The sequence below is a fragment of the Babylonia areolata genome, chromosome 2, assembly GCF_041734735.1.
Source record: "Babylonia areolata isolate BAREFJ2019XMU chromosome 2, ASM4173473v1, whole genome shotgun sequence".
NCBI classification, from domain to species: domain Eukaryota; kingdom Metazoa; phylum Mollusca; class Gastropoda; order Neogastropoda; family Buccinidae; genus Babylonia; species Babylonia areolata.
Window position 1 is genome coordinate 19,670,249 of NC_134877.1, and position 12,238 is coordinate 19,682,486.

At 40.5% G+C, this 12,238-nt stretch overlaps 1 protein-coding gene across 1 annotated transcript in view; it reads left to right on the plus strand.

Moving 5' to 3' along the window:
• LOC143298836 (putative E3 ubiquitin-protein ligase HECTD2) overlaps positions 1–12,238 on the plus strand; it is a 43,545-nt gene that overhangs the window by 19,340 nt on the left and 11,967 nt on the right. Inside the window, exons 9-17 of the mRNA XM_076611836.1 lie at positions 305–428; positions 908–1,004; positions 2,692–2,799; positions 4,542–4,674; positions 6,157–6,245; positions 7,944–8,105; positions 9,473–9,547; positions 11,041–11,128; positions 12,043–12,149. Of these exons, the coding sequence (XP_076467951.1) occupies positions 305–428; positions 908–1,004; positions 2,692–2,799; positions 4,542–4,674; positions 6,157–6,245; positions 7,944–8,105; positions 9,473–9,547; positions 11,041–11,128; positions 12,043–12,149 (983 nt within the window). The remainder of the gene's footprint in view (positions 1–304; positions 429–907; positions 1,005–2,691; positions 2,800–4,541; positions 4,675–6,156; positions 6,246–7,943; positions 8,106–9,472; positions 9,548–11,040; positions 11,129–12,042; positions 12,150–12,238) is intronic.

Genomic DNA, 12,238 nt, shown 5'->3' on the forward strand with positions numbered 1-12,238 from the left:
TTTTAAATATGATAATAAAAAAACCCAGTGTGCAACATCTGTTGAGGGATGGTTTACAGCAGCATCATCAGAAAAATACAAGCTGGTCTCCACATTATTGGTATGTGTGTATGAGTGTGCATGTGTGTGTGTGTGTGTGTGTCGAGGAGGGGCGGGAGGTATACATGTGTGTGTGTGTGTGTCGAGGAGGGGCGGGAGGTATACGTGTGTGTGTGTGTCGAGGAGGGGCGGGAGGTATACATGTGTGTGTGTGAATGTGTGTGAGGCCTCAGACCCAGGCCTCAGAGTGTAGTGTGATGTACAGATGCAGCCAACAACCTGGCTGCGGTGCCCCTGGTGTCGCACAGTGACTTCTACAACAGCACCCTGGACCACCTGGACCTGATGGCAGAGTACTACGCCTGGCAGAACCCCAGCTCCCACGCAGGGTCAGTGCTGGTGCAGCTTGGGGAGTATACTGCTCGGGGTGTGGCTTTTCTTCTCTCAGTGTTCAGTCTGGAATCACTGAACCCAAGAACATATGAAAACACTTTTACCTTCACCCCAGTATGCGTGTATACGTGCTTGTATGTGCACATTATGCGTGTGTACTTATGCACACGCGCACACACGCACACGCGCGCGCGCACACACGCACACACACACACACGCACACACACAGTCACTTATGCATGCATCATGCACCTCAACCACCACCACCACAATCAACAATAACAGGCAGTTTAATTTTCGAAAACACAAACTGATAATGCAAAATGATTGCAGTTAGTGATATGTTGATCTATTATAGTTTAAAACTGGATGACAGTCTTTGTTATCTATAGAGGGTTTCATCAATCAGAAATTGTTTCAGGCTGTTGTATCCTTGTCAGGCTTTTTGCCATGTCGTCACCTGTGTGTGTTGCAGGTTTTCCTTCTGCCAGTACCCCTTCATTTTGAGTATTGCAGCAAAACGATCCATTCTGCAGAAGGACTCGGAGCAACAGATGATCATTCAGGCCAGAGTGAGTGCACCTTACAGCAGTGTTTTTTCACATTGTTGGTTGGCTGTCTTCAGTTTCATAACTGCTACAGAATGTTTGGTTGCTACATCACAGTCATTTTAATTGTACGTATATGTCGATAAAAAAGGTAACTGGATATCAATATCTTTTTTGTATTTGTATTTGTATTTCTTTTTATCACAACAGATTTCTCTGTGTGAAATTCAGGCTACCCTCCCCAGGGAGAGCGCATCGCTACACTACAGCGCCACCCATTTAAAGAAAACTTTTTCCTGCATGCAGTTTTATTTGTTTTTCCTATCAAAGTGGATTTTTCTATAGAATTTTGCCAGGAACAACCCTTTTATTGCTGTGGGTTCTTTTACGTGTGCTAAGTACATGCTGCACACGGGACCTCGGTTTATCATCTCATCCGAATGACTAGAATCCAGACCACCACTCAAGGTCTAGTGTAGGGGGAGAAAATATCATTGGCTGAGCTGTGATTCAAACCAGCACGCTCAGATTCTCTCGCTTCCTAGGCGGACGCGTTACCTCTAGGCCATCACTCTTATTCTTCAGTATATTCTTCAGTTTTAATGTAATTTCACAAGAATGAGTGGTATAAGATGCACACACAACCGCTGCACCCCACTCAAGAAATATTACGCAGTCCCCCTCCCCCACCTCCTGAAAAAACAAAAAGCAAACAAGAACATTATCAGGTTATATAAAACTTATTTTCTACCTCAGAAGCTACTTTTAATAGGTGAACATATATTTTGTTTGTTGCCTCAGTTTTTGTAGTCATAATGGAATTACTACTGCTGAACTTCTTCAGACCTGGTTTTACATCACCATGTCCATGTGCATAGTCACTGTGCCAGAAATCCAGAGAGCAAAGATCACCATGCCATACCTAAAGCAAACCCATCACTTGCTGAATGTCTGTTGTGAGGTTCTGCAGTGCATGTTCTCATGAACAGAGAGTAGCAGCTCCTTGTGCTGATTTCAGAATTCACTGTGTTACAAGGTTGCATTGGCGTACCTTTTCTGAAGTGGTGGCAATGATTATATCTCCCCTCCAAAATGAATGTGCTGGTACCCTCAAAAGTGGAGTATGGCTGCCTACATGGTGGGGTAAAAATGGTCATACACGTATAAGCCGACTCGTGTACATACGAGTGAATGTGGGAGTTGCAGCCCACGAACGTAGGAGAAGAAGAATGTGTTGGTGCCTTGAAGTAAATCAGACATGACACAACAGAGTGGGAACCGAAAATGACATCACAATGAAAAGAAAGCACAAGTTTTTAGTTTACCTTGGGAATGGTCATTGATGAGTAGAAGTTATCATGATCTGAAATGTTTTTGGATGTTTTTCTTAGCACTGATTATTTTGGCATCAGAAGATCCAACAGGTATCTGTGGGTTTGTTCAGGCAATTTAGCAAATGAGATATTACAGAAAAGAAATAGAGCACACCTGTTGATGAAGTGCAATTTATGATTCAGTAGCTTTCCTCTGGGACTGGATTCAGGTACATAAGGAAAAGGGCAGTAAATTTGATAAGCACAAAATAACTCATTTTAATACTTGTTGACATGAATTTGGTTGATAAAGTGCAGTACATTTTTTAAAAATATCCCTAGTTATTTGACTTGGCATAAAAGTTTGATGCCTATTGTTTAGGTTGTTGTGTTTGCAGAAAAGCCTGGTGGCCAAAGTTCAGAGGCGACAGCTTCCAGATGTTGGCATGCTATTCCTGAACCTCACGATACGCCGCTCACACATTGTGTCTGACTCTCTGAATGAGGTCATTACTTTGCTTTTTCTGACCCTTAAGATTTTTTTAATGTAGATATAAATAATCCATCTGAGCTGTTAGTAGAAGGGAAATAGTAAGTATCTGAAAACAGCTGTACTGCTGACCATTCTTCCATCTAAAACTTGCTGTACCTACATTCTGAAATAAGCAACATGTAGCAAATCCTCAGGATTTAGAATGGCCCTGTGATATGATGAGTCAGGGTAACATTCTTTTTCTTCTTTATGAGTTTTGTTCTTGGCGTATCACCTCTCTGTTTAAAAAAAAAAAAGCCATATTTTCAGATTGAAAGTTATGAATACAAGAATTCTTCATTATCTTTGAGAGGGAAATTACTCAAACACAAATGAGTGTGATCTTGATGAAGCTTTTGAAAACATGTTGTCCTCTATTTTCATGAGCACTCAACTTTAAACAAACATTCAACATTCAACATTCAAAAACAGGATGGAATCAAAACAGGAAATTTTGTTTCTGTGATAATAGCTATTGCAGGTTCATCTTTGGTGGAAAGATTTGTTTGTTGTTTTCTGTTTTTATAGTAATTATAGTGTAATTATAATGCTGTCATCACATATCTTAAAGACCAGAAGAGCTGGACGGTGTGTTACAAGAGGCACAGGCAGTAAAAATGAAATCTTTAAAAATGTTGTAAGCACCCATTCCTTCACTGATAGAAAAAATCTTGCCACATGTTACTAAGGCAGCCTGTTTGACTGCTTTACTCAAATATTAATCCTGTTTCTTTATTTTCTTATTTTGCCAATATATTTTGAAACCTCTGAACCTGTTGTCATTGCTGCCTTGATTATTTTGCTCTGTTGTGAGATATATATATATATATATATGTGTGTGTGTGTGTGTGTGTGTGTGTGTGTGAGTGTGTGTGTTATATGTACATATTTGTATACAAGTATATTTATAAATATTTATTTTTAACAAGGTTCGTAGGGTCCTTTCAAGTCCTTTTAAGTCCTTAGGAATTGGATTTTGGTCAAAAGGCCTTCTAAGTGCTTTGATTCAGCAAGTTGGTCCTTTTAACTCATCAGGAGGTCCTTTTAATTTTTGAAAGGTACTGTTAAGTCCTGTTTTATGAAGAGAAAGAGACTTGAGAACGAAACTGAAACACCTTCGACACCAAAACCGCAAGTTGCAAAGCGCGTTGAAAGATGCCGACGCGATCGTCTGAAACTCAGTACTTACTGTAGGAGGATACAGCCTATAGGCCTAGGCCCTAACAGTAGTGCGCTTTCTGCTCGGTGGCAGACGCTAAGCGTGGTACAGTGGCTGTGAGTCACGCCTGCTGCTGCTGCTTTGCTTAGCCTAGCCTACAGTGACGTGAATTGCAAAGACTAAATACGACAGTCAAATGGGATTAGCTGTTCTTCCGTTTATGAGAGGTAAGTGTCTGCTGTTCTGCATGTCAAATAGATTGGGGTGTACTGTAAAGTCATGTCGGCAAAGGTCCTTTTAAACTGATTTGAGGTCCTTATAAAGTCCTTTAAAGGTCCTGTTTTGGCTTCATGCCCACCACCTGGGAACCCTGTTTAAAATCATATTTCATCTTCATTGGGAAGAACAGGGAAGGGAATGGTGGGGGGAGGAGTTCTCAGCATGCATCAGAAAGTGTCGTGTTGACAGTGTCTCACTGAAGCCGACAGAAACGCATGCCGGGGTAGATCTTGCAGCCAGTGGGGAGCCAGTGAGAATGGAGTGTTGGTGGGTTACAGATAGCCCGCAAGCAGCATGACCTGAAGAAGAAACTGAAAGTGGTTTTTGCTGGGGAGCCAGGCTTGGACATGGGAGGCCTCACCAAGGAGTGGTTCCTTCTCCTCATCCGAAAAATCTTTCACCAAGACTATGGTAAGTCATGCGAAAAATCTTTCACCAAGACTATGGTAAGTCATGCGAAAAATCTTTCACCAAGACTATGGTAAGTCATGTGAAAAATCTTTCACCAAGACTACGAAAAATCTTTCACCAAGACTATGGTAAGTCATGCGAAAAATCTTTCACCAAGACTATGGTAAGTCATGCGAAAAATCTTTCACCAAGACTATGGTAAGTCATGCGAGGAGCAAATCTTTCACCAAGAGTATGGTAAGTCATGCGAAAAATCTTTCACCAAGACTATGGTAAGTCATGCGAGGAGCAAATCTTTCACCAAGAGTATGGTAAGTCATGTGAAAAATCTTTCACCAAGACTACGAAAAATCTTTCACCAAGACTATGGTAAGTCATGCGAGGAGCAAATCTTTCACCAAGAGTATGGTAAGTCATGCGAAAAATCTTTCACCAAAACTATGTGAATCTAAGTCATGCGAAAAATCTTTCACCAAGACTTGGGGAATCTGTCTTTATTCAAGAATATTAGGCCTGCATGAATGTTTAAGTATGTGTATATATGTCATGTATGTGTCAAGCTCTCTTTCTTCAGATAGGGCTGAAATTAAAATGGACACATTGGTAGGGAGATAGCGAGGGTGTGCGTGCTGACATATGGTCCAGATTCTTCACAGTTTTTTTTATTTTTTTATTTTTTTATCCACTGCTGTCAAGGAATCATGGAAGACATTTTTATGTTAAGGCACTGAGCTGGCTGTTTCAGTGGTAGAGTCATGTCAGAAAAGAATTATGTTAGTCGAGATGCTTATAAGCTCACAGGACGAGAAAGGAAGAAAAAATAAAGAAATAGAAGAAGAAAAATTCTGGTCATCATGAACAACATCTGCCTCTCCTAAATTTTACATTGCCAAATACTTGTGTAATTGATTTGACGAAGTTCAGAACAATGAACACCTGTAAAGAAATGAAATTTCAACACTTTATAAAAGAAATTGTAATAAATGTTCCACAAATGACTTTGCTGATGACTTTCATTTACACTTGTTTGTTGCCCCTTTTTTTTGACATCACCAGACAAAAATTTGTGCTAAATATAAAGTTGATTCTGTGAAATACCATTTGCTAACAAACAACAAACTAAAATCCTTCATTTTTGGAGTGTGCTGGGGTTTTTTTTCAATAGAATGTACATAAAAAGCTGATAACTTTTCATATTTAAACATCTATTTGAATATTTTTTGTTTTTGTTCTAATTTTTTTACCTTTTCTTTGTTGTTTGTGTGATGTGTGTAATGTTAAGTGAATGTGTGTTTCAGTGCCCACAGTGGGTACATGAAATATATGCCTTGCCCAGCCAACCCCTCCTCCCTTCCACCCCCTTCCCACTAAGTTATGCAGAACTCTGCAAAGGAAGTGTGTTTCTTATATTGACAGGTATGTTATTTCGTAGAACATGGGTCAACGGGTCTCCAGTTGAGGTTTGTTCTCTGTGACCAACAGGTATGTTTACCTACGACAAGAGGGCAGGTGTTCACTGGTTCAGCCTGACACCTTGTGATAACTACCAGGAATTCAACTTGGTGGGAGTTGTATCCTTTCCTTCCAGCTATTGTGGGCGTCATGTGTGTGACTTGTGTGGCAGTAGTGATGTTTTTGTTATTAGATAAACATAATTTTAGGGGGAAAAAATTTCATTTTTTGTTTACATTGAATGGGTGAACTTGAAACTGGTCAGAACTGTGGTCAGATTTCTTCCACTGAAAAGCAGAACATTTTGTTAGGGAGGTCATCAGAGGGGGCACTGGAAGGGGGTCCTGCACAGACAGCATCAGAACAGGCACTGCAGAACACTTCCAAAGTGACTCAGCAGTCGTGTAGTCTCCTCTGGTGTGTAACCTCATGGTGGCCTAACATTGTTGGCTCAAGAGTGTCAGGGACATAGTGACCACTCTGACCATTAATCTTATTGTACAGTTTGATAAAAAGAGAAGCTTATGAAAATTGTGCATGTCATTCAGTAACTTTCAGACAATACTTGAAACTGTTCCTGTTATCAGAAAGTTTAAACCAGGAACACAGCATCATTTGAACGATTCAGAATTGAAGCTTTGATTACGTTGTCATAGGCATAAATCAAGGTTGGAAATATCACTTTGTAAAACAATTTGGTTTGGTTTTCTTGTGGATTCTACTTTGTAGTCATTTTCTAAACAGACCAAGCGTGTTGCAAAGCAGCCTGATCATGTTAACATTTTTGTGCACTATTTAATTGTGTGTTTCTGCAGGAAAGATGTAACCTGAGTTCAGGTACTACTTGAGTTGTTTGTCATCACAACTTTCTTTTTTCAATCATGTCCATTGATAGCATTTACAGATCTTATGTTATATACGTTAATGTATAAAATTTATTTTGTGTTATTCTTTTGTTCACATAAATTACAATAAGAGTTGACATGAGTAGGTTTCTGCTGTTCTGATCATGCATAAATCGTGATTTCATCTGCATATAATGGCATAAGATTTTCAGTGTTTGCTTTTCTCTTTCCAAGCCAAGCAGTATGACTTCATGTGCCAGTTTAGGTTGATGCTTTATTCTCTTTGCAGTTTGACACTATGTAAACAGGAAAGGGAAAGATTTTAACCCTAGCAAACTCGGCAGAACAGTTAACACAATATTAAACATTTGTTCCAACTTTTGTTTATGGTACAGACAATTCTGTTTTGTGTATTATGTATGTGATTTTTTGTTGTTGTTATTGATTGTGTGTATGTTGAGGGATTTTAGTTGGTTTTGGGGGGTGGGAGGGTGTTTGTTGTTGTTAGTTTTGTTATTGTAAGTTACAGTCCATCAGTGGAAAATGCAAACAACAAATGTCATTTCCTTCATTCCTCATGTGTATGTTAAAGGTTCAGTCACAAGAGAAAGATCTCTTGCAATGGGAAGGAAACTGTCAGACTGACAACAACACTCCTCAGATCCATCCCAGTCTGAAACAACTCCTTTCATTGGAATCAGAAAATAGACTGTCCTGTGCAGTCTGCATGCAGCTCATTCTGACCATCCAAGAGGTGGAGAAGGTTTATGGTGTGTGGTTTGTGGTCATTCTGTCTACATTAAACAGCTGTTACTGGAATACTGAGATCTGGCAGAAACGCTTCACTGCCAAATCCACAAAGACCCTTTCGCACAGCGTTCCACCTTCGATAATTTGTCAGTTCTCAGAGGAGGTAGGTGTCTGTTTTTATGTGATTCCATTTCTGTGTTTCTGTCCTTGACCCTGGTTCAGCTGATGGGTCTGGCGGTGTACAACAGTATTAACCTGGATGTGCGGTTCCCCACCGTCTGTTACCGCAAGCTGCTGTCTCCTGCAGTGGTGCCTTTCAACAACCCCCGTGCCACTGTGGGCATCGTCACCACCTCGCTCCAAGACCTCGCCAAGATGATGCCGGTCTGTGTCTGGGGAACTTTCTCTGATTGCTTCTAAATGACAAACCTTCTGTTGTTGTTTTTTTGTGTGTTGTGCACATGTACATGAACAAGCCCTCTGTTGCTTTTTTGTGTGCGTGTGTTGTGCGCATGTACATGATGATGTGTCTGTGTGAATGTCCATGTGTATGTGTACATTTGTGAATGGATTTGAGCATGTATGCATGTGTGTGAATATATGGATGTGTGTGTGTGTGTGTGTGTGTGTGTGTGTGTGTGTGTGTGTGTGTGCATTTAGCAGTTTTTTCAGGAACACTGAAAAACTGTGGTATCAGTTTAGACATAATGCAGACTTGACTGACCTTTCTCGCAGATAAAGACTACAGCTCACTTTGAATGTTAAACTTTTGTTACATGCTGTAGTTATTTACACAAAGTGAGTGTGTATTAGCTCTTGTTTGGAAGTCTGTGTTATGGGTGAAATAACCAGATAATTTGAGCGTTGGACTTTCGGTTTGATTGTCCTGACTTTGATCCTGGTATTGGCACCTGGTGGATTAAGGTGGGAATCAGTTTGTTTAAATCCTACAGGTCAAACATAATTATGTGGAGACCTGCTGGTGCCTTAATCATGAAGTTTTCTCTGATATATTGCTGCAGTATTAATATGTAAAGAAACTTGAAAGGAGTTTAGCTTGTCATGATTAGTAAGTCTTATGTCTGAAGCCAATGATGAAGTGAAAGGTGTGTGTGTGTGTTGACAGGAAAAGTATTTAACTTGTCAGGATGTAGGCTGTCTGAAGCCAGTGATGAAGAAAAGGTGTGTGTTGTAATGACAGGAAAGGAGTTAAGCTGGTCAGTATATAGGCTGTGTTATCTGTGAAGCCTTCTTATTCTTATTCTTTGTGTGTGGGCTGCAACTCCCACGTTCGCTAGTATGTACACAAGTGGGCTTGTATGTGTATGAACAGTTTTTACGCCGCCATATGTGCAGCCATACTCCACTTTCGGGGGGGTGCATGCTGGGTATATTCTTGTTTCCCTAACCCACCGAACGCTGACATGGATTACAGGATCTTTAACATGCGTATTTGATCTTCTGCTTGCCGTATATACACGAAGGGGGTTCAAGCACAAGCAGGTCTGCACACATGTTGACCTGAGAGATCAGAAAAATCTCCACCCTTTACCCACCAGACGCCGTTACCTACATTCGAACTCGAGACACTCAGATTCAAAGTCCAACGCTTTAACTACTCGGCTATTGCGCCAGTCTTAAGGAAAGGTGTGTGTGTGTGATGACAGGAAAGGAGTTTAGCTTGGCAGGACGTAGGCTGTCTTATATGTGAAGCCAGTGATGAAGGAAAGGTGTGTGTATTGTCATGACAGGACATGGCACGGGGCCTGCAGGACCTCCTGGAGTATGATGGGGATGTGGAGGAGGACTTTGGACTGACATTTCAGGTCAGTGACGCAGGTGTGACCATGCATAGAGGAGGTTTTGGGGACTGATATATTTAGAACTGATCAGTGTTTTGAACTGACGTTTCAGGTCAGTGACACAGGTGTGACCATGCATAGAGGAGGTTTTGGGGACTGATATATTTAGAACTGATCAGTGTTTTGAACTGACGTTTCAGGTCAGTGACACAGGTGTGACCATGCATAGAGGAGGTTTTGGGGACTGATATATTTAGAACTGATCAGTGTTTTGAACTGACGTTTCAGGTCAGTGATCACAGGTGTGACCATGCATAGAGGAGGTTTTGGGGACTGATATATTTAGAACTGATCAGTGTTTTGAACTGACGTTTCAGGTCAGTGACACAGGTGTGACCATGCATAGAGGAGGTTTTGGGGACTGATATATTTAGAACTGATCAGTGTTTTGAACTGACGTTTCAGGTCAGTGATCACAGGTGTGACGATCCATGGAGGAGGTTTGGGGACTGATATATTTTGGACTGATAGGTATTTTGAACTGATATTTCAGGTTCGTACTCATAATTATGACGGTGATATAAAGGAGCACCATAACTTAAGGACAATAAGGCAGTATTTTTTTTCCTCACCCTTGACCTTTGTTCCATATACAAAAATGTACCATATTTATGGATAGAATTAGTATCAGAACAAATAGCTTTTTCTGACATAACAAAAGTGATCAGAGGTTGCCATACAGAAATAACACAAAAACTTCCCTGCTCCAGCACAGTTGATAAATTACAGGGACTACAGCTGGTTATTTCATGCATTAGCAAGCAAAGATACTTATGACCAGTCATCACAATGATGAAAACAATGATAATGAAAGCAAAACATGCGTCTTGCAATTTTTTTGTTTTAGTGGAATTTGAATGACTGTTGATAGTTTCAAAACGGTGGACTTCATCAGGGCTAGTGCAGTTTTTTTGACACACTTCAACCTTCAGAGGTGTTGCAATATTCCCTTTGAATGCTAACATGTCGGCAGATGCATGTTAAGTTTCATTTTCAGATTTCTAAAGTTTCTAAAAAAATTTTTGCTGTTGGATTAAGGACACCTGTTTATATCCACTGTTCAGTTTTGTTCATCTTTTATGATAAATACTTTAGTATGAAATCAGACTGAAATAATTTGGAATATACATGCACATGCTGCTTACATGTTTGTGTTTGCAGTGTTTGGAACAGAACAAGGCCTGACAAAGCGCGTTGGGTTACGTTGCTGGTCAGGCATCTGTTTGGCAGATGTGGTGTAGTGTATATGGATTTGACCGAATGCAGTGACGCCTCCTTGAGCTACTGATACTGATACCGATACCTTTGAAAGATCATTTATGAACAGACTGCTGTGGAAACTAATTAAACAGAGATTTCAAATGCTGTGGTCTGATATTAGTAATTATAACAGTGATAGTAGTGCAGTGTCCTGAGAAGTAAAATGTTTGAAAGCGATGCTGTCACCGTGTGGGCAGGTGTCGCAGACAGAGTTTGGCCATCTAAAAGCCACACCACTCAAGCCTGGAGGGGAAAATTTGGCTGTCACCAATGAGAACCGGCAGGGTAAACATGGAATGTTCGTCAGTTGTGTGAGAGATTGAAATGGGTATATGTTATTGGTGATAAGAAACTCTAGGGAGAGCTGGACAGTACAAGGTCTTCAGTGAAGAAGCCCCCCTCAGTCAAGTGTTTCGGCCCTTAACTCCTTACACTCTAAGGGGGCCGGGCCGCACCCAGGTCATGACACCTGGATGCCCTTGTATTGCCACCTTTTTTTTTTTGTCTTTTTTTTTTCCTGGTCCTCAGTAGGTTCAAACCCGCACCTCCAGGGTGCTCGCCACTTCTGGACTGAGTTGCCTTTTCTGGCAGACGTTTGAACCACTGAGCCATTGTACGCCTAGTTTGAGTAGGGAGATTTAATCCTTATAAAGTTTACTTTCATTCCTCCTCGACAGATCCAGTTGGAACTCTTTTCTGCTGCTTCTGCATTGCCTATTGTAAATAGCTTACTTACATAAAGTTTTTTTGTTTTTTTAAAAATATGTGCATAGACTGTATGTGAATTGTGGGAGAGACTGTAATGGGTGTATGTTATTGTAAATAGTTTACTTAAATGATGTTTGTTGATGAATATACATAGATTGTTTGTGAATTGTGGGAGAGACTGTAATGGGTGTATGTTATTGTAAATAGTTTACTTAAATAGCATTTATTGATAAATATACATAGAATGTATGTGAATTTTGGGCAAGACTGTAATGGGTGTATGTTATTGTAAACAGATTACAAACATGAATTATATCAATATACATTGATTGATGCTTGACACTGGAATGAATGTATATGGATATATTTTCATAAATGATTCACGCCTTCTGTGGACTCAAAGCAGGATGAGTTTGACTGGTGTATGTGTGTCTGTTTTTGATAGCAGTTGATGAATTGTGTGACCCAGATGTGCCTGTCTGCTGTTGCAGAGTATGTACAGCTGTACTGCGACTGGTTGGTGAACCGAGCAGTGTTCCAGCAGTTTGCTGCTTTCTACCACGGCTTCCACAGCGTCTGTGCTTCTAACGCCCTCATTGTGGGTACCCCGTGCATAAGGCAGTGGTTTTAACATTAGCAGACCTGTGACTGTGATGAAAGTCTTGCGCTTATTTTTTTAATCTTGAT